The sequence below is a fragment of the Python bivittatus genome, unplaced genomic scaffold (assembly GCF_059951505.1).
Source record: "Python bivittatus isolate LINGU-HERP-01145 unplaced genomic scaffold, Pbiv_v1 ctg000220_np1212, whole genome shotgun sequence".
Lineage (NCBI taxonomy): Eukaryota > Metazoa > Chordata > Lepidosauria > Squamata > Pythonidae > Python > Python bivittatus.
Window position 1 is genome coordinate 17,101,265 of NW_028277048.1, and position 21,283 is coordinate 17,122,547.

Sequence of the window (21,283 nt, forward strand, 5' to 3'; positions counted from 1 at the left end):
AATGCATATTTTGACACATTATGTTGTACAGGGAAAAAAAAGTTAATGTTGAAATACAGTTTTGCATCATTTCATTACATTTCCCAATGTATTAAATTTAAATGGCAATGAATGACACATGAATTAGGTACGATTCTGAGTGAATTCATACAAAGGAGGCATCAGCACTAAAAACCATTCCATTCTAGAGCAATTGACCTCATAACCCTAATGCTCTTCTCCCAATATGTTCTTCTGGGTGGCAGAATAGAGAATACTGTATGTGTGCAACAGTTATAAGGAGAGAGAGAAGAGTCTTTGCATTTTCAGGCTGTAAGTATATTCATGGACCCCAACACGAGATAAGTAAATTCTTAGGAAGCTACCTGAAGTTGGGTTCCTTCATTTATAAATCATATTTATAAAGCCAGTCAACTCAGAATGTCACCAGTCTCTTTGAATGAGACCATTCGGCTGTCTAGTCCAGCATGGCCAACTCTGATTGGCAAGTTCCTCTGGGTTTTCAAGGAGATACTTTTTTTTTCCCCACAACTTTGCTACTTTATCTTAAAAAAAATTCTAAGACATGCCAGGGAATGGACCTGGGACTTTCACATGCAAAACACATGTTCAACCACTAGGTTTTAGACCCTCCCCCAGACTTCAACCCTGACAGTGTTCTTAACATCCTGCTCTTTGGGTGAGGAAGAAAGCAATTTTTTAAAAAATCTCTCTTTGTCCTTTCTTTTCTTTTTTCTTCCTTTCTTTCTTTCCCCTTCCTCTCATTGCTTTCCAGGCCATGCTTTCTGATGGATGGACAGTGAGCCTGGGGATCCTGCTTATGCTCCAAGGAATGACGTATGGGGAGAAGATAGCAAAGACTGGTAAAGTGGGGAACTGGTGGGATCTGTGTGGAGAGAGAGAGTTCTAAATTGTGGCCATGTTGCAACTCTGTATTGATTTGCATTCCCAGAGGACAGCCTTTTCACCCACAGTGTAATCCAACTTGCATTTACTCAATTGTATGTGTCTCTGGATTCGGTGAAACTTGCTCCCGTGTAGCTACGCTGGCCTGATCTTGGCATCCATTTGATAGCTAGAGCCACTGTTTGTTCAGGTGACTTAGAGATTTCCAAGATGGAAAAGTCATGTTGAAAGAGGAGATGATCAGGAAAGGATGTTGACAAACTGGGGAAATTGCCAGATTTATCGGGAACGTTTGCATTATTTTTGTATTATTGTATTGTGCTATGATTGTATTTGGAGGAAGAAGAATTTAGAATTGGAAAAGGAGAAAATCTAGAGAATCTAGGAAAGAATCTAAGGAGACTTTGGTGGAAAAGTCCTCTAATGAGTGGGCCACTAATACATGCATCACACGCTCATTTGTTGAGTGATTTGGGTGCTAGACAGCAAAACCCCTTTCAAAGGCAGATTTCTGCTTGCAAACCTCACAGTCTAGACCCTGCCGCCAGCTGTAGATGAGAAGCTTTCATGCAAAATACCCCAGTTATCATTTAAGCTTTTATATGTTTACTTTCCAATATACTCAAAGATGGAAGCTGCTCTTTTTTTTAAGACCCTGGGATGAGAAAAACAAACTTTTTGACAAATTTATACTTACTGTCTTAGCACGATTTATCCTAGAATTCATTAATTAATCGAACACACACACACACACACACAGACACACACACACAGAGACACACACGCAATACACACACACACACAACCTTGAAATTCAAGTAGTTGCAAGCTCCCCTGACAGCCAGGCAGCAGTCTTAGAAGGGCCATTCCTAGCTAGTTCAGTTGGCCACAAGCAAAGGGCCAGATTGAAAATGCTATAGAGGGCACCCCCCTCTGTTTCCCGAGGGAATGGCTTTACCCTATGCCACCTCACGCCCCCTGACTTCAGGGCTTCTTCAGGAGGTTGATCCCAAAAAGGAAGTGGGGTCTGTGCAACCTTATGGATTTTTGGAAAGTAGAATGAGGAAGGGAGAACAGGAACAAGAGGAAGAAAGATGTGAGGGGCCTGCTAGAGAGAGGGACAGCCCTCATTGTGGTCGTTCGTGTTTCCTTTGCAGGATCCTGCCAGCCTCGACCTTCCTGCCATGAGTGCATTCAGTCCCACCCCCGTTGTGCCTGGTGCAAGCAGCTGGTGAGTCCTCAGCCTCGTGAGCCTCTCTTGCCATTCATTCCCCTCCCTGTCCCGTTTCCAGCCCACCTTAGAGGGACTCGGAAGGCCTTGGGTCTGAGACTGGCATCCCAAGCTGAAAGAGGGGGGTTTGATACCTCGTGGCCAAGGGAAAAATGGCAGTCGGGGTATGCTCGGCAGCGCTCTCTTCTCTAGCCAGCTGAGAGGTGACCAAAAAGGAATACATTTCTAGCAACCTGAAGCAGGAGGCCGCTTACGTTACCTGAAGGTGCTGCCTTTCTGCTTTGTATCTCTTCCTTCCCTGTAGCTCATTGACTTGCCCCTTCAGCAGCTACCCTGGGTTGGAGGGTGAACCTTGGGGATGAACCTTGGGGCTTCTGAGCTGAGGAATTCTCAGCTAAGCCAAGCCAGGCAGCTGCGTTTTTTGGCCAAGGTGCAAGATTTCCTTGAAGGCAGCAACACCGGCAGATAGCAAGTGGCAAGGGTGCCCTCTGATTCACCCCTTGCCCTTTCACTCTCAGTACATGAGTGAAGTTTGAGTCAGCAAGAGTTTACAACAGCAGCTGCCCACCCCAAGCAACCGTGGGAAGTTGGAGCTACCACAGTGCTGTGATTCTTTGGCTGGCTGTCTTCAGATCAGAGCATCCTACGATTTGGGTTTTCCTAATCTCATCTGGAGATGTTCTTCAAAGGAAGCACAACAGGAAGATGCCACAGGACGTGCACATTTTTTGCAGCCTTGACACACAGTGGGAACCATCCTGATTCCTCTTTATTATCTGCTCTCCCCTGATCCACCCTAGCTCCTCCACCCTGAATACTGCAGGAGGTGGGTCCCCTGGAATCTATTTAGACCCCCTGAAAGGACCTTCCAATTGTGAACATGCTTCCAAACTGGTGTCTGCAGCAAAACAGGACAAATTAGAGGGAGACCCCCCCCCCGCATGTGCCTATATCATGTGCTGCTGCAAGGTGGGGCTTGTGTAGTGATATCCCTGCACATGCTCAGATGCTGCAAAAGTACGTCTTGTTCCTTGCTTGCCAGCACGAAAGCAGGCCAGCCCTGATGGCTTGTTTTCTGCTGAGAGCAGACAGGCTGCTGGGCTGGTTTTTGCCAGCAAGGCATAATCAAAATGGCATTTTTATTTATTTTAATTCTTTTTGCCACTTTTTTTTTTTTAATCTGGGAATCAAGTTATATCAGCTGACTTCATCGGCTATAGTGCAGACCTCCTTGGTGCTAGCCTTACGTACCTGATTGCATCTGCCTGGCAAGCCCAAATTCATTCACAATTGCTTTCTCCATCTATGCAGTGTGCTTGGCCTGCAGCTGTCTGAGATCCACAACCGGGAAAAAAAAAGGCAACATTCCTACTCAAAGCCCCATTGTCCAAAAATAAAGAATTTAGGCAGCAAGACAGAAGGACTGGCCTTTCTGCAAAGCAGGATCTTTCCCTTTCCTTTGCTCATTCCTGTTTTGTACCACTGCCTCTTCACCCGTCTTTAAAAATATTGAATTAAGATTAGAGAAATACTTCTGAATGCAAATGGAGGACTTTCACTGCAGAGCAGTGGCAAATTCCATATTTGCCTGAAGACGCAAAGCTCCCCTAGGCCCAGGTCTTCATTTTAGAAGAGAATCTTCTGAGAACATTTTTTATAACCTCCTAGTTAATGACAGGGTTCCTCCATTGCTAAGTTCTCCCTACCAGCCCCTTTTCTTGAGCACTAGATGGCGAACAAAGATAGTGGCCGCTTTCAGGCATCCAACCTTGAGGCAAAAATTCCTAATAACCCTCAGCTGACATCTCTATTGAGCTCTGGTTCTCCAGGCAAGAGTGAGGGAAAACTTGCATTGGGCAAAAACGATCTCCTAAAAAATTGGCTCCATCATTTCCAGCCCTGATTCCCCAGAAGCAGCCCCCCAACCTTGGGTAAAATAGTCACTGCTATGGCTGGAAAGTCTCCCAGGTGCTACCCCAGTCACAGTGAAAGACCTCACCACATCCTGCCCAACTGCTTGTGCGTATTGGGTGTTTATATACCACCTTTCGTGACAGTATCTCTGAGGGCCAGACCTTCTTTTTGTGGTTGGTGGTCCCTCTGAGGACTTCCAGGGGCATCAATGTAATGAAGGGCTCTGCTCAGAGGGGCAGGGCTGAAATGTGGGGCCCCTTTCTCTTGCATTTGGGGGCTTAGAGGGCTTTTAAAAGGGAAAAATAGGGGGTTAAGCTGGTCAGAGGCTCAGTGCACCCACTTTAACCCTTAGCTGAATTAACACGTGTGTTTCTGAAAATCAGTTCTTTGCCACCAAAGGTCAGGATATTGCAAACATGAGGGTTTCCCTGCTCCAGATGCATTGCTTTGTCAGACCTGAATTGGAAGGGGGAAAACTCACCTCAGTTAGCCAGATGGCAAAGCAATAATTGTGCTTTTATAGTTTGCCCTCAGCCCTGAAACTTTGGGGCATTGCATGGAACTGTCCACCTTTTTAAAAAAGGGGAATGTATTCACTAAAGTTGTGGTGAGTTGAACAACTTTACAGTCTCAAGAGATAAGAACTGCAATGGAGCCTCACGTCGATATCCTCCCTTCTGTTCCGCCATCTTTCTGGAAATGTTTAGTAAATATGTTTATCTTGGTGCGCTTGCTTTCTCTACATCAGCTGCCACTTCAAGGGAAAGGGAAATGCCAATTGCAATAATCACCACATCCTGGTATTTCTTTTGTTGTAACGTCACCGAGGAGAGACAAAATCTCCCCAAAAGCTCTCCTAGGCCATGTATATCCTTAGGCAAAATGAAACAGAATTCAAGATCACATTCTTTCAGAGTATATCTCTGTGTGTATGTGTGTGTGTGTGTGCACACGTGTGCATACCTGGGTGCCCATGTGGGCAGGAACTGAGTTGTTTTCAACTGGACCTGCCAAAACCCACCAAATGCCCCAACTCCAAAGCAGGCTGTTTTAGGTGTTTCCTTCTACAGTCTATTCTGGTCTTGAAACCACTGATTTGGGATCAGATTATTCCATGATGGAAGGATTTGCATACTTTTACTTTGGAGGACAGAACTGATGGAGACAGCTATATTCTTAGCTGTGAATAAAAACTCCAAACTGGGCTGGGTGTTCAAATATATAATGTCTTACTAAGACAAGACAAATTCTGCAGCTTGTATACATTAATTTACATAAAGTCTTCTGTTTCTGCTACTCTTAATGCTGAAACCCTGTCTTTTGACCAGGGGGAACCCTAATTAGCCCCTCTCACTTTAGCTTCAGTGCTTTCTCACACTCTTCCAAGAAATGAAGGCGTGAACCTTGAGAAAGTTAAAAACGAAAACAAAACAACTGCAAGTTATCACAGACATCTAAATCTGGCCCCCAGAGACAAGATTGCTCACTTTGGTTTTCCATTTTCCACGTTTAAGCACATTTTTCATTGAAAACAACTTTGCAGACAAAACTGCAGTTCTTGTCATTGACTCCACCAAACTGACTTGAAACAAAACGTGATCAGCCTGCGTGAGGATTGACAGACATCTCGGGGTTCTAGTTTTTCTTAGAACCCCCAGAAAGCTAATGCCATTTAAAGCAAATACCAATATCAAAAAAGCTTGATGAGAATTTTGCTGCTCCCCTCTTAATCTATTTGACCTCACCCAATATACGAATAACCTATTGAGTGTCTTCTCCTGCTGAGCAGCTCAGATCTTCAAGGTGCTTTCCTGAAAATCCTTTCCCTCTCCAGATCTGTCCATCAGGCTTCCACACTCCTGGGCTGCTCCCTCCTAAAAAATAGCAAGTGCTCTTAGACCTGCCTGCAACCTCCACTTTTCTACGTTTAAGGAAGGACTCAAGATTCTCTCTTCCTCTAGGAGAAAGAGTATGCTAGCTATCACCTCTCATTTCCAGACCTATGTCCTCTAGCTTCTGAAGCTCTGAAGAAAGCTAGCATCCAAAATCTCTCCTAACAATATTCGTTTGCATTCAAGAAAAGGATGAGTATAATATTTTCAGTAGGAGTGATGGAAGAGGCAGGCATAAATTAGCAGAGTCTTTGGACAAGAAGTTCCCAGTCCCTTTCAAAATGGAACCATCACCCCTTGCCATTGCTACTGCTGGCCAGAGAAAAGCACACCACAAGTGGGGGGAAGTGGTTCTTGTTATGATTTGAATCCAGCAGGTAATTAGAACAGGAAGAAGAAATGCCCAGGAGGTCTAAAAGTTGGTACCGTTCCCCTGCAGGGACGTGGGCCTTGGCAAGTGCCCAACAGTGGTGACCCCTGACTCTTGCCCTGATAAGCTGAACTGTGCGTTGTTGTTTCTGTTTCATGGACAAGCTGGTGTCAACCTCTTTGAAAGGATGGGTGAGGAACGTTAACTTATCTGGCTCTTGCAGAGTTTAAAAGGCAAGCAGACTTGAGGTTGGATTGGTGGGTTTTTCTCTTTCTTTTTCACCTAGAGAAACCGGAGACCACTGCAATAAAGCTGAAAGGAAGTGGCCTCCTTTGCTTATCGGGCTGGCAGTGGGGAGAGGGGGGAAGGGGAGAAGAGCAGTGAGAGATAGGAAGGATTTTCTCCATCTGCAGATGCCGTCTTCTAAGCTTCAAAGTGCTGGCAGGGGCACAGATTGCCACCTTTTGCTCTTAGGAGGTGGTTGCCATGCCCGTGCCGGGTTTATTTATGTATGTACTTTTAAAGAAATCAGATCTGATTGGGGAATGTATGATTCTCTACCAGAATGAATGCTGCACATTAAGCAGAGTGATACATTCGTTTGTCATCCATTCATCAGCTGCTTCCTGATGGCCAGACTTGGGGGATAGAACAGAATGATGGCCACGGTCAGCAGTTCCTTCCTTTCACTTTGTCTTTCTGTAAACGCTGAAATTCACAAGCTTCCTCTTTTTTCCAAGACATCTCTGCAAACCTTCTAAAGCTAGGCTTATCGGTCAGTTAAAGAACTCTTACTTGGGAAGTCATAAAGGTTTTGTCTTCTGCGTGTGAAAAAGCAGACTTTTTCAGTTTGGGATCTATATGTTTCTCACAGTAGGGTTTGTTCTTAAAGAAGACATGCCACCTTCTTTCCCATACGCCTCTTCCAAGATGGTGCTTGCTGTTAAAAATACTTCTCGTTGCAATATTGTTAATTGGGAGTGCATTTTGAGGCCATTTAAAGCAGCAGATTTTTCTTAAGTTGGCGTTCTCAAGATGCTGAATTTTAAGCCCTCCCAGCCCTGTTTATGACCTACGGTAACAACAATAAACTTATTGACTTACTATTTGGAAATGTCTCTAAAAACCATTGCATCAAGTTTCTATTCCCCTGGTTTGAAAACATTGGATGTTTAGAAGGAAGAGCAACATCCCACTGCTATTCTGCTAAGGCGGTTCTGCATGGTGTGTGTGAATGAGGCAGTGCTGGAAATGACTGCCTCCTCGTTCTTCCCAGGATTTTGTGCAAGCGGGAGAGTCTGACGCAGAGCGCTGTGCCCCTCGGCTAGAGCTGGAGCATCGTGGCTGCCTTCCCAGTGAGATTGTGGATCCCCAGGGCAAGCAGCACATTTTGGAGGACAGGCCTCTGAGAGATAACACATACCACGAGAACATTACTCAACTGTCACCTCAAAGAATTGTTCTTCAGCTTCGGCCTGGTAGGTACTTTAATTGGAAAGAATCTCCAAGGTCATTATGCAGGCTGTGAGAAGAGCACTTGGTTGAATAGTTTGCCAATAGCAAGGTTCCCCCCATCCCATCCTAGGCCAGACCAGATGCATCTTCCTCCCTCCCTTCTGATTCTGTGCCTGTAGGAAAGGAACATAGTTTCACTGTCCGCTTCAAACGGGCTGAGGGTTATCCCGTGGACCTTTACTACCTTATGGACTTGTCCTACTCCATGAAGGATGACCTGGAGAAGATCAAGCAACTGGGAAGTGACTTGATGGCTGCCCTGCGCAAAGTTGCTACCTCAGTGAAGATCGGTATGTAGTCAAAACTCTGAATGGGGAAACACAGAAGGTATAGAAAAAGCATCATAGGTTAGTGCAAGCCTTAAAAGAAAAGATATGAAAAGTATTCCAACAATACTCTTAAACTAGAATTATTTTGACTTTGGACACATTTCTTTTAATTTTTTTTTTTAATGAAGTGAGAATGTCTTGCCTAGCATCTGAATTCTTTGATATAGTTGCTAGAGGAAAAGGCTTTGTGTCCTTGCTGACTATCACTTCCCTACAAAGTTGGCTTATAGGTTCATATGTTTGGCTTTTATATTGTTTTATCTCTTGGACGAGACTGTTTTCTTTGTAACTCTTGTAAACTGACCTGACCATGGCAAATGCATTGGAACTGTTAGGGTTGCTTGTTGCTCTCTCTCTCAATCCCCCACACCCATCCTTGGTAACTGCACTTGTAGGAAGCTATAAAGGCCCCAGAGCAGGGGTTGAAGGGCAGCCTGTGGTCCTGATGACTCAGGTTGCCCCCCGCCCTGACTTTAGGACTGTGTGCAGAAGAGAAAACATTGGGAACTCATGAGCAGCTTTGCAGTGTGTACACAGGCTGAAGAAGACAGCGGATCTTTTCATTGCAGGGTTTGGTGCCTTTGTGGACAAGACCGTGCTGCCTTACGTGAACATGGTTCCCTCCAAACGGAAAAATCCCTGCCGAAACCCGAAGGAGAACTGCCAGTCGGCGTTCAGCTATAGGCACGTGCTAGCTCTCACTGACAACGCCACAGAGTTTGAAAGCAGGGTTGGTCAGCAGCGCATCTCGGCCAACCTGGATGATGCAGAAGGAGGCTTTGATGCTATTATGCAGGCAGCCATTTGCAAGGTGGGTGCAGCAGAAGCCCTGGGTAGAGAGTCTTCAAGAACAGTGAGGCAAGTGCTGGCAAGGTCCTCCGACCCGGGTGCCTGTACTCCTCTGTTCTTTGACATGCTTGTATGAATTGTGCCCCTGCAGAGTCTTAGTCCCATGCAAATTGTGTGAAACAAGCACCACAAATCTCTCTGGGTTAGTCAGAAGTAAAGTTTATTGGAAGCGTTTGCAAAGGCTGGTGGACTTCGTTGCAAATAAGAAGCCACCCCCACATACGCACTCCGGCCTAATTATATAACTTCCCGATCGCAAGTCCCTCCCCTTTTCCCCATTGGCTAAGGTACTCTGGGTGTACAGTCTTTCCGGCCGCTCTAGGATTTCTCCCTGGTCCCTCCCACCTCATCTATGGTAATTGCTCAAGGTTTCAGCTAATTGCATTATACTGATAAAGATTGCTCCAAATTAATTTGCATTTACATTGTCCCACACAAGGAGACAACTTCCTCTCCATCTGCCACTATTTGATAACCATAACACTTAACACTACTTCCTTATCTCTCACACAGCTGCACTCTTAGCATGCTCAAGCTACTATTTCTTTGTCAATAATAACATATTTTATCCATCTCTCACAAAATTAACTTCTACCCCAACAAATCTACCATGCTCATCAGTCAATACCAGTTCTGGTTTTAGCTGGGGGTTTATGTACAAAACAACCCCATTTTTTTTTTAGTTCCTGCTGAAATAAATTCTTCCCCCACATTTTTATAAATCAAATATTTTATGTCCTTTTTTCTAATATGTGTCTCTTGTAGGCAAATTATATCTTGTTTTAATTTTTTCAGATAATGAATTTTTTTTCTCTTTTGAGGAGCATTTGCTCCATTCCATGTTAAGCATTTGTAATCCATAATCAAGCCAAAAATTGAGAAAAGTCAATACTATAGCACCTAATTCAATACCATTCCTTTCAGCTTCCTCTTGCACCTGTTGAGGTTTTTGTATAATGTCATCTGACACCTCCATTTGAGCCTCCTCCAATTCTTTAAATTTTTCTAGAAATTCTCTAGCTTTCTGGACAGAATTCAGTCCAAACCTCTGCTGTTTAAAAGTAAAAATCACACCTTCCAATTTATCCCATCAAAATGGAATCTTTTTCTGTTTTAGTCTATCAGTAAAAAAAAAAAAGTACTCTTTTCTCTTATGCAAAATTCTCATAGGAATTTCTTTAAGGATAATTACATCTGTATTATCAATCTTCTGTCTTGTATTAAAATGCTGCTGCAAAACTTGATCTCTTGTCTTCTTCCTGACAAAGTGCAGCAAGACATCCCTTGAAACATTTCTTATTCTTGCAAATCTTGTATTTGTTCTATATACTTTGTCAATTTCTGCCTTGTATCCTTCTCATTCCATTCCAAAAATTTGCTAAAGCTTTAATAACCTTTTCTCTAGTATCCTCACCAGAATCTTCTGGAATTCCTCTCAGACAAAATTCCTTCTCTCAGTTCCAGGAGTGCCAAATTACCTCTTTCCAGCTTTCTGTTTGTAACTTCTGTCTCGCTGTCCAGAATTTCCACTTTGTCATTAATTTGTTTTACATCTCCAGACACTTGTTTTACAGAACTGTCCATCTTCTTGACTTCTTCTTTAATCTTTTCTTTCATCTTTACAAGTCTTTCATCCATTCTTTATTCAAAAACTGTCATTTTAGTATCCAGTGATTTAGTCAGTTTAGTATCAAGTGATTCAGCTAAGTTATTGCCCATTTGCCCAACATTTTCTGAACTAAACCTGGTGTAATTCCTCTCTCTGCAGGCTGCTCTAGTGATGCTCTCCTTCCCTCTGCTGTTTTTGCTGCTTTTCTAGTGGTCGCCATTGTAATATTGTAATCCAAAATGCCATTTTTGTCTCAAATGGCACTCCCTAGTTACAGTCAGCATCACTGTCTGGCTCATATTACCGTTATCTTTTGTTTTGTAAAATCCACCAATTGTCTGCACTCTTTCATAGTAAACAACAAACATTCCTACAAAGATCCAGTCAGTTTGCCTATTTTAATTCCAATTTATTCAAAAGCACTTTCACCAAAAATAACCTTTCAAAATAACTCTCCCCTTTATCCATTTTAAACTTTCTTACATCCAATCCTTGTTAGGTTTCTGCCAAACGTTTTTAAATCTTTGAAACCCTTTTCCCCTTTTTAATCCAGAAAGAATGTTGACTCACCAAGTGGATTTTTCTTATCCTGCCTCAGAATATCTCTCTTTAGCTGTAAATTGATTATGCACAAAATTAAGAATGAGGCTTTTGCGAATCTTGTGTCCATTATAGTCTGCTTTATGGTTGTGATCTTGATTGAAATCCCTTGGCTCCCAGCCACTCAACCCACAAGTCGATCACAAAAGCCTGAGTTCCAGCAGTCTCCTCATGAGGAGCAGCTGTCTGGAGTGTAAGTGGGTGGTCCCATTTTCCTTCCTTGTCCAGAAAGACTGTGTTGGCCAGAATTCACCATTTGGCTGCTGATCTCCACTGCAATGCCATCCCTGCTCCTTCAGAGATGCTTAGTCTGCCATAGATTCTCACTCGGAAGCCACTGCTAATTTTTCTCAGTCAGAAGTAGAACTTCACAAGATTTCATTGCTAGCCCACACAATGTAGTTCAAATTTTGGTGATTGCTATCTTAGATTTGTTTGCTGATTTCCACATTTTCACTCGGAAATCCTGTTTTCTAAAGGCCAGACTAAATGACAAATTCTGAGTTTTGATATTGGTAGGTCTAACAGATGTTGAAGTTTGATCTGAGCTTTATTCAAATGTTATCTTAACCTCTCCTGAATATGCAACACTCCTGTGACATGGCTAGTCTGCACTTGTAAGTATTCCGATCCACAATGTTGGTGAAATGGGATTTGCTGTTTGGTAAGGCTTGCATGTGGGAGAACTCATCTGACCCTTCCTCTCTCTTTTTAGGAGCAGATTGGCTGGCGTAATGTGACAAGTCTGCTGGTTTTCACTTCAGATGGCACCTACCACACTGCAGGGGATGGAAAACTGGGAGGGATCTATATGCCTAATGACGGGCGCTGCCATCTGGATGCCAGTGGTGTATACAGCAAAAGTCATCTTTATGTAAGTTCCTTTCTCATCTTCTTGAAAAGATACTGAGATTACTTAGAAGACAAGTGGAAGTGCAATCTCTACAACACTGAAACCTGGGACTCTCAGGGGTACAAGCTGAAGAATTAAATTTTTCAGTAGCACGGTCTTCTCCAACCTGGTGTCTTCCAGATACATTGGATTTCAACTCTGGTTGAAAAAAGAATTCTGGGAGTTGAAGTCTCATGCATCCGAAGAACATCAGATTGCAGAAGGATATATTGAAGTAGAATCCAAATCCTCTGTACTGATCCAGCTGGAATTTGGAGAGAAAAAGTATTGCAAAATCTCCCAGCCCCTATGGGGAAATGGTGAGGAAGTGCTTCCACTTGCAGCTCATAGTGGGAATGCTTTGGGCTGTAAAGTCAATGGGGAAGGAAGAACAGGGAGAAAGGTCAATGTGTGGGCCATTGGGTACTTTGGATTGTCTACCATGCCTACCTCTGGGGTTACTGAACCCATCAAGTATGTTTTCCTCATAGCAATGCCTAGTTGCTAGCTGAGGAAAAGGGGAGTGAATATTTGTTGTGCTTTCCAATGTTATGAACAATAACATTGGATGTAAGATTGTTTGCTAAAATAGTATGTAACCAAGTGTCCACTGACAACTCCCATTAGCCTTGATCAACATAGTAAAAAATAAGAGGCTATGTATCAGCTCCCCTCAGGTAAACCAGACAGGAACCCCAACCAGATGAGCTAGTTCTACTTCATTGTTGGGCTACATTAACAGAATCTTGCAAGTCTGAAAGTACAAATCTCCCGCCATCCCCTTTTACCGCCTGATCAGTTAGGGTGGGTCCTTTCTAAGTTTTTTCCTCTGCCCATTACTCAGTTGTGGGCTCCTCCCCCTTTTATCTGATCATTCCCCAGGCAGCATCTCTTAGCCCTGTTTTCCAAGGTCATTCTCACATTCCATTATACTATGAGAATTGACATACATTTCAAGCATGTCAGGTTGCCTAGCCCTGGCTTACTCTATGAGCATATCCTTAACCCTTCACCTGATAATGGGGTCATTGTCACCAAGAATGACAGCTGTACATCTACCTCCCTACTCCACCTTTATACAGTCTACTGATCTCTAGATCATCACAATGTCATGCTATTCCCTTTTTCTCCATAGTAGCTAGGGAAACTGTAACATCACAATGGAAATAAGCTGCTAGTTTAGCAGTGGATGTGTATTTATTTCTGTTTGTCACATTTATGCTCTCCCCTATTTAGCACTAAAGCAGAGAGAGACCTATACATACAAACATCTGACGCTGATTTTGACTCAGTCAAGCCGTTGGTCCTTCTGACCTAATACACAGCCTGCATGAGAGAGACTCTCCAAAGCTTTGGAGAGAGGCTTTTCCCAGTCTTTCTGTCCAAGCCCATGCCTGTTGGAGATGCCAGGGACTGAACTGGACCTTCTGCATACCAAAAACATGCACTCTGTGCTCTAGTTCTACCTGTGGCTTTTAAAGAAAATAAAAATGTCATGCCCTTAAGGAGTCAGATGTAAATAATGCAAATTCAACCAGTTGCTGTATATACCTCTGTTTTTTGGGGGGGGTGGGGGGTAGGGAGTAAGTTCACAACACTTGGCTTGGAAGGAAGGACACCAAAGCTCCTGGATTCTATCTGAAGTCCTGATGAGAAGGAAGGGAAGGTTCCTAGAAAAAACAAGAAGGAGGGAAATGAAGGGGAGCCATCTGCCCCTGTAACCAGCCTCTGTCTCTTTGTAGGACTATCCTTCTATAGGGCACTTGGCCGAAGTGTTGTCCAAATCCAACATCCAGCCCATATTTGCTGTGACTGGCTCCAGGCTCTCTCTCTATAAGGTGACTGCTGAGTTGAAGAGTGGGGAGAGGAGATTTGGGCTATTGGGGAGGGGGCACATATCTCCCTCTCACATTTTCCTTTCCTCTCTAGGAGCTGAGCAAGCTTATTCCAAAGTCCGTGGTGGGGGAACTGAAGTCGGACTCCAGAAATGTGGTGCAGCTCATAGAGGATGCCTATAAAGTGAGGACACAGGGTAGCCCGGCTCATCTGAAATTAATCCTGATCACTTCCTAGGGGAGAGACCACTTATCCAATGCCAGCATCTACTTGAGCATTTCTCAGAAAATGGTTTGATAATAAGGGGCCCAATGTCCTTATTGTTATATAATAATAATAATATAATTATATAGTATAATAATTATTATTAGGGAATAAAAAATAAGCAGACTTTGTAAAGCTGTCGAAGATGGGAGATAATCTAGAAAGTGCTCTGAACCCCTTGCATGGACTGTGTATCAGAGAAAGCTTCCTCATACAGCTCTTCCAGCCTAGGGCAAATGTTCAGAGTTTGATTTGGATATTCTTGGATCCAATGGTGAGTGAAGTTGAGGAGGGTCCTGCCCGGAAGTTAGCAATACTGCCTTGTATTCAAACACTCCCCAAGTGCAAGAGAAGACAAGGAACCATATGCAGGCAAGTGAGTGAACAGGCAGAGAGTGGATGGCATGCTTTGCTCCACCTCTGTGTTGATGCAAACCAAGTAAACTACTGGAAGAAAAATGTTCCCACCTCCATGCACAGCACAGGAATATGGCCAGGGCAGAGTTCTCTCCTCTTTTTCAGCCATTCCATACAAATAAGATCTAGGATGGTGTAGTGGTTAAGGTGTTGGACTGGCACTGAGGAGATTCACCGTCAGCCATGGGAACTCATGGAGTGATTTTGTGCCAGTCATCCTCTCCCAGCCCCACCTACCTCAGAGGGTATTTTTTGTGGGGAAAACTGGGATGAAGAATACTATGGATGCTATGTTGAGCTCCTGCAAGACAGAGGGGATACAAATAAATAGGCTATTTTTGGGGTATGCTGTTTTTGTTTTGGTGACCTGATTAATTGACTTATAATAATTTTATCCCATATTGTTCTGACAAAGGTATATACATTATCCCAGTCATCTTTACTGTCAAGTAGTCAATATGATGCTCCTATGATAGAAAGAAGTTGTGGCTTTCTTAAAACAAATAATTGAACTGAGTTTTGAAGCATAGACTCTCCTCAGTCATTGTGTCTGCTAGCAAGAGCATGAGTGAGCACTCCTCTTTTCTGCCTTGCTTTTAGCGTTGTACCATCCGAGTCATAAGTCCACTCCTGACACATTCCACCTGTCTGTCTTTCCACAGAGCCTTGCCTCCACAGTGAAACTGGGACATTTCTCAGAGCTTCCTCCTGGGATCTCCATTGCTTATGATTCCCATTGTGGGAACTCAGAAACCTATGGACAGACGAAGGGTGGAGAGTGCAGTGATGTGTCTGTCAACCAGCTGGTGAGCATTTAGGTTAAGAACTTCTGCTGGCTCCACGCATGTCTCAGGAGGGGCTCTCAAAGAGATTGCTGGGTTATAGCTCCAACAGCCTAATTAGCATGGATAGAGGGGTGCTGGGAGTTGGAGTCTGGCAACATCTGGATTGTCACAGATTATCACTCATGGAGGATACTGATGGTGTCCCTCACATTCACCTGTCTTCCCAAGGTGCAATTCACAGTGAAGATAATGGCAACCACCTGCTTACCTGAGTCCCAGAAGCTGGTGCTGCGAGTACTGGGAGTGGGGGAGGAAGTCCAAGTAGAGCTGTCAACAGCCTGTGAGTGCCAATGTGGAGACACCCAACCTGATGCACACTATTGCTCTGGTGGACATGGCAACCTCACCTGTGGCATCTGCCGGTATTTATTTGACTTATTTCACTGTGTTTTTTAAAAGCTGCCTTGCTGGGTAATAATAATCAAAGATCTTGTCAAGCTAGGCAGAATCAGACCAGATTATTACTTGGATGAGAGACTACCAGGAAATCCCAGAGTTATAGATGGTGTTACCTAGTTGGGTGATGAAATGTCCATTTAAAACAGTGTTGGGGAGCCTGGGGACTCAACAAAACAAAAGAAAACACACTATTCTGAAAGAGGGCAATAGCAAAATCCTTCTGGTTGCCATTGATGTGTCCAACAAGCCTCCAGGAGTCAAGCCTGACTTGAAGGAGGCTTTACTTCATTCCAAAGTGTGGCTAATGGTCTGATAGTAAAATTAAAAAGTGTATAATAGGAATGTATCGGTGCTATAATGGATGCTAAATAATGCTTCTGAAAAGGCTGCCAAGAAAATTGCATGGACTTGTCCAGGCAGTCACCAGGAGTCAAGACTGACTCAAAGGCCCACTACCACCCCAAATCTAGAACTCTCTCCAAAGGTCTTGACTTCTCAGTTTCCCTGGGCATAGGTTGGAGCTGGGCTCCCCGTGACAGGCCCATAGCCGGGTCTCAGACCAGGTACCATTCATTTCTCTCTGACATCCATTATACTACTGTAATCTCCTTCCAGGATTTATTTTAAGTTCTTGTTTTAATTTCTATACAAGCCATCACTCCTCATCAACCCACAATGTTGCGTAAGATTGGGTGAGAAGAGAAGAAAATGTGAATGAACAGAGGAAGAAGTAGACCATAGGGAGCATGGCAGGGAAAATAAGAGAAAAAGGAAAACCAGATAAAAGGTGACACATAATAGCTAAGAATGTAGGACTAGATGTCACTCCTCCTTTAACAAGGAAGATATCCTTTAACTATGATTCTCTTCCCATCATCACGAAAGCCAACTGATGATCTGAATATCATCCTCCCCTTCAAAATATAACTGTAATGATTGAACTCTGCAATCTAGTTACCACAATAACCACCAAACTATCAACCCCAGAAAATATGTTGAAAATTTCACTTATATTTATTGTTGCAGAACAATAGATGCTCAAAAACCTGTTTCTTCCTTTGCCTGGTATAACGGCCAGGTCAGAAAACTTGTGATACCAGTGTAATATTGATTTCACTGTCTGTTCTTGTGCCTTCATGAAGTGTAGTCTTCCTGATGTAAATCTTCAAGGATTGGTACTCCAAGACAGGTGAAGACAAGTAAGAAGAAAGCTCCAGGAACTGAAAGAATTTAGCTTAATATAGCAGAGGCCAGTTCAATGCCAAAATTGCTGCTACAAATAAGGGAAGAAAAGGTTGAAGAAAGAAGGGCAAACAGCCTGCATAAAAAGAAGACTCTCCTAAAAAAGAAATCTATGTATGATTGCTGGAGCCTTTTCATCTACCTTGTTCAGGTGTTCCTTCCTGCTCCTCTTTGGCTAGTTGATCTTGTCTCATCTGGTTTCTCCAAGAGAAGTTGCCAGTTTCTTCAGAATCCTGGACCAGATCCAGCAGTTCAAACTGGACTTGTAGTGTCTTCCTGGAAGACCCGATTATAGAACATCTCTGAGAAGAGTAAAGAAGTGAAACCCTCATTCCCAAGTGGCTGTTCCTATTCAGAAGAAGCACTTAACCTACCAGAACAAGCAATATTCCTTCCAGCAGTTTCTGTTGGGGTTTTTTGCCTAAGCCTTCTTTTTGACCAAACCCAATCAGTACAATCAAAATTACAAGAGTGCAGAAAGTTTCTAAGTGATCATTTAGAGCAACTCCAAATCTCACATTTATCTTCTCACTGAAAAACTCAGTGAAGTAAAAGGAGTATTTGGATCACATCTAGAAACAACATTATATGGTAATATTATATATAATCCTGATACCCATAAATCTTGCCAGATTCCCTATTTATTTTTCTATAGTAAAAGATGACAGGTACATATATATTTAAACATTTGATCTGAAATGTTTTAAAAAAGGATAGTTTCCCTTGGGAAAATCTGGAGGGGGCTCACACCCCATTACCTCTGGAATGTTATTCCATTCCCAAGTATCTTTTTTTCCTAAACTGATTTAAGAAGGCTCAAATGTATGTCCTCAGAAGCCACCCATGCTAAATTCTTTGCTGTTTGTGATTGCCCTTGAAGGTGGATAGGTGCCTAATTGTGCCACATGAAGAAGAGTTGGGAGTAAAGATAACAGAACCGGGAAACAAACAAAGCAGGGAGCCCAGTGGGGTGTTAGCAGAGATCAAGCATTCATCTGTAACAAGCAGCTGCATTCAGAGATGTCTTCCAGTTTAAAAGGAAAAGAGTTTTATTTAGTTCAGCATCAGTTCAGAACTTACACAGATCATTTCATGAGAAAGTTTTGAAAAAGGGTTGAAAGACAACAATTGAATTACAAGATCTATGTGTCACAAAAGTAGCAGAGTTCCCCTTTCCTTTTCTCCCCTCTCCTGCCAATACCTAGACTAAGGATTAACCCCAGCTCGGTGGTGATTGAATGGTTGTAGCTATTCTAGCATGGAAAGGTAGGAAGTTGGTGAGGATGAAACCATGTAAGCCAACAGTTGGCTTAGCAGTGCTCTTTGGCTCATGCACACACCCCCTTGTCTGTTCTAGATGTCATGAAGGTTATGTTGGCCGGCACTGTGATTGCAGGAAAGAGGAACTCCTTGATTCAGGAGCTGTGGCCCTAGCAAGTGGGCCCTTCTGCAACTGTGACAATGTTGCCTGTGAACGACACAACGGGCAGCTTTGTGCAGGTAAACATATGAAGCTTCTCTAAGATTAAAGGTACTATTACACTCCAATAGAAGAGAATATCTGTAGCTCAGGGATGAACTGTGGAGCCCTTGGTGCTGAGTTTGGTTGTTTCCTTGCAGACATTTCATCACCCAGCCAGGTAACATCACTGATGGTGTTACCTAGTTGGGTGATGAAATGTCTGCAAGCAAACAGTCAAGCTCAGAGAGCGCCAAGGACTCCACTATTACTCTCATGAGCCATTAGCTGGAGAAATATAAAATGCATAACCCGCTATCATTATGAATGTTTTCTTTATATTAATGTATTGAAAATGTTATGGTATATTGAGCACAAAATTCTACTGCTAAGCACTCAGTTTCCATTTAAAATAGTGTTGTCCAAACTTGGCCACTTTAAGATGAGTGGACTTCAATTCCCAGAATTCCCCAGCCAGCCATGCTGGCTGGGGAATTCTGGGAGTTGAAGTCCACTCATCTTAAAGTGGCCAAGTTTGGACAACACTGATTTAAAAGAACCATATTTCTAGCTCTCCACCGCATGGTTATGCTTGAAAGTATACAGGCAATGCCAGTGGAAATCTGTAAAGCCAGTAGCTTGGAGAGGAGGGAGGATTTGTGGGTGGGATGGTACTAGGAAATGTGGGGGACAAATAATATTCTATCCTTACAGCCTTGATGCTGACGTGCATATTAGGTAGAGCAGGCAAGTTAAAACTGCCTGATGACCCTGGGGGTGAATGGTGGGGGTAAGGAGACAGATAACAGAAACCAGGTTGCTGTCTTTTCTGTGGTGTAAAGGAATATATGGGTACAATAAAAGGACATTGCTTATGTTGTTAACATCAGTAGAAGAGACAGGCTTGGAGTCTCCTTAAAAGAGCAGAATGAAGAGGCACCAGATCAGTCCATCGAAAGGTCACCCCGTGTTGTAATCAGATCCTGCATTCCTGTAGCAAAGATCATTTTATAATTTACCCTGCTTTTCTGAGTCCTATGTATAACCAGTAACCTTGTGGGCTCATTTGTGATCATTGTACAGATAGGTCTCAATTAGTGATGGTAACGAATCCCACGGAGTGGTCACGTTATTCAAATTTGCACTTTCTGAAGTGATATTTCTATGGAAAATAGGATAATTGGTTCCGACTTGATGGAAATAGGCAATGAAATTTTTAAACATAATTTTTTATATATTAATTAATGAAATATAACAGGAAAAGATTAAAAGAACACACTTACAGCTTAAATTTATTTTTAAGAAAGTCATGGAGAAGTTATAGAAAGCAAAATTTAAAAAATTCTAGATAGATAGATTTCATAAATATTTCACATAAATAAATCAAGTGAACAAAGGACGCGCTGGAGGATAATCCCGTGTCCGAAGCGCACCTGCTATCTCCTGTATTCTGCTCTAGTTCTTCAAAATGAACCTCTTGTTTTTAATCTGTCCTCAAGCGGAACCTTCCTTTTCTCGATTTTGCACACACGACAATTAGCGTCTAAAACCCCAGTGGCAACTGTGTATGCACTAGCCTCGCATTAACTGAATTTTGGCTTCCATTAAACGCGACCCGGTATCAATTTATAATTCACACTAAATTGAATATCACGCTATTCAAACTTGCACTAATCGGAACCTACCTGTAGTTGTGCAAGCCAATAAAAGATACTTTGTTGCATCTATCTCCAAATGCTTTGGTTTCTTATTTAAGTGGGCACTTTTCCCACAACAGAAAGACCTCCACCATACTGACTGCTTGTCTCCTCCTGCCAACAGGTAACGGGCAGTGCAGATGTGGCCGTTGCCAATGCCATGCCAACTACACCGGCAGCGCATGTGAGTGCAGCCTGGATACCAGTGGATGCACCCAGGAGGGCAAGATATGCAGTGGGCATGGACATTGTGTCTGCAACCGATGCCAGTGTGACGTCGGGTGGCTGGGCAGCCACTGTGCTACCCGCCAGCTGCCCTGTGAAGAGCACAGGTGAGGCTGAGGGGAGGGAGTCAACCGATGGAGGAGGGAGGCTGGCGCAGGGTCCTCTCGTGGCTCCTTTAAGCAGGAGGGCTTCGTCCAGCAACAGACACGGTCAGTCACCCTCCGAATGAGAGTTGAAGAAAGAACCATTACCTGGTTTACACTGTTGGACGCTGACTCAAACCAGTTGCAGTCTGTTCACTGAGTGGTATAGGAAGAAGAGCTAAAAAGAGCTTACTGTAGAAATTACTGCAGGGATTCTGCCCTTCAGGGGAAGGGAGAAGAGGAGGTGAAGGAAAAGAAATCGGGAATCATTCTCAATTCTGTTCCTGCGATTCAGTCATTAGTCACCTCTGTAACCCAAGGGACAAGAGTAAGCTGCTTCTCTGAGTTCTTGAAAGCTCATGTTTGTGTGGACAGTAATGCCACAGGCCTGGGCAGCTTGTGACCTCCCAAGCTGTAATTGGCACACCTAGGGCAACCCAATAACGGTCTTGCTTTCAGGTGCCTTTCTGGTGGTGCAAGAAAAATGAAGTGGTTGTACACCTGGCAGGGAACCTGTACTGTCTTTTCTGGTGCGATTGCAAACACGGGAGGCTGCTCTGCCTGTTTGCATCCACAGCAACTAGCGTGGTGAAGCCATTCAGATGTTGGAGCAGGGAGACCAAGGTTTAAGTCCACCCGCAGCCATGGA

The 21,283-nt window shown here is 43.4% G+C and overlaps 1 protein-coding gene across 3 annotated transcripts in view; it reads left to right on the forward strand.

Annotated features, from left to right (window-relative positions):
- Positions 1 to 21,283, forward strand: part of ITGB7 (integrin subunit beta 7) — a 44,896-nt gene that overhangs the window by 18,913 nt on the left and 4,700 nt on the right. For all 3 annotated transcript variants that reach the window (XM_025171218.2, XM_088137993.1, XM_088137994.1), the window contains 12 exons: positions 776 to 863; positions 2,064 to 2,137; positions 7,590 to 7,791; positions 7,948 to 8,118; positions 8,727 to 8,968; positions 11,931 to 12,089; positions 13,850 to 13,945; positions 14,037 to 14,126; positions 15,287 to 15,430; positions 15,638 to 15,831; positions 18,468 to 18,610; positions 20,391 to 20,598. In XM_025171218.2, the coding sequence (XP_025026986.1) occupies positions 779 to 863; positions 2,064 to 2,137; positions 7,590 to 7,791; positions 7,948 to 8,118; positions 8,727 to 8,968; positions 11,931 to 12,089; positions 13,850 to 13,945; positions 14,037 to 14,126; positions 15,287 to 15,430; positions 15,638 to 15,831; positions 18,468 to 18,610; positions 20,391 to 20,598 (1,808 nt within the window). In that variant the 5' untranslated portion in view covers positions 776 to 778. The remainder of the gene's footprint in view (positions 1 to 775; positions 864 to 2,063; positions 2,138 to 7,589; positions 7,792 to 7,947; positions 8,119 to 8,726; positions 8,969 to 11,930; positions 12,090 to 13,849; positions 13,946 to 14,036; positions 14,127 to 15,286; positions 15,431 to 15,637; positions 15,832 to 18,467; positions 18,611 to 20,390; positions 20,599 to 21,283) is intronic.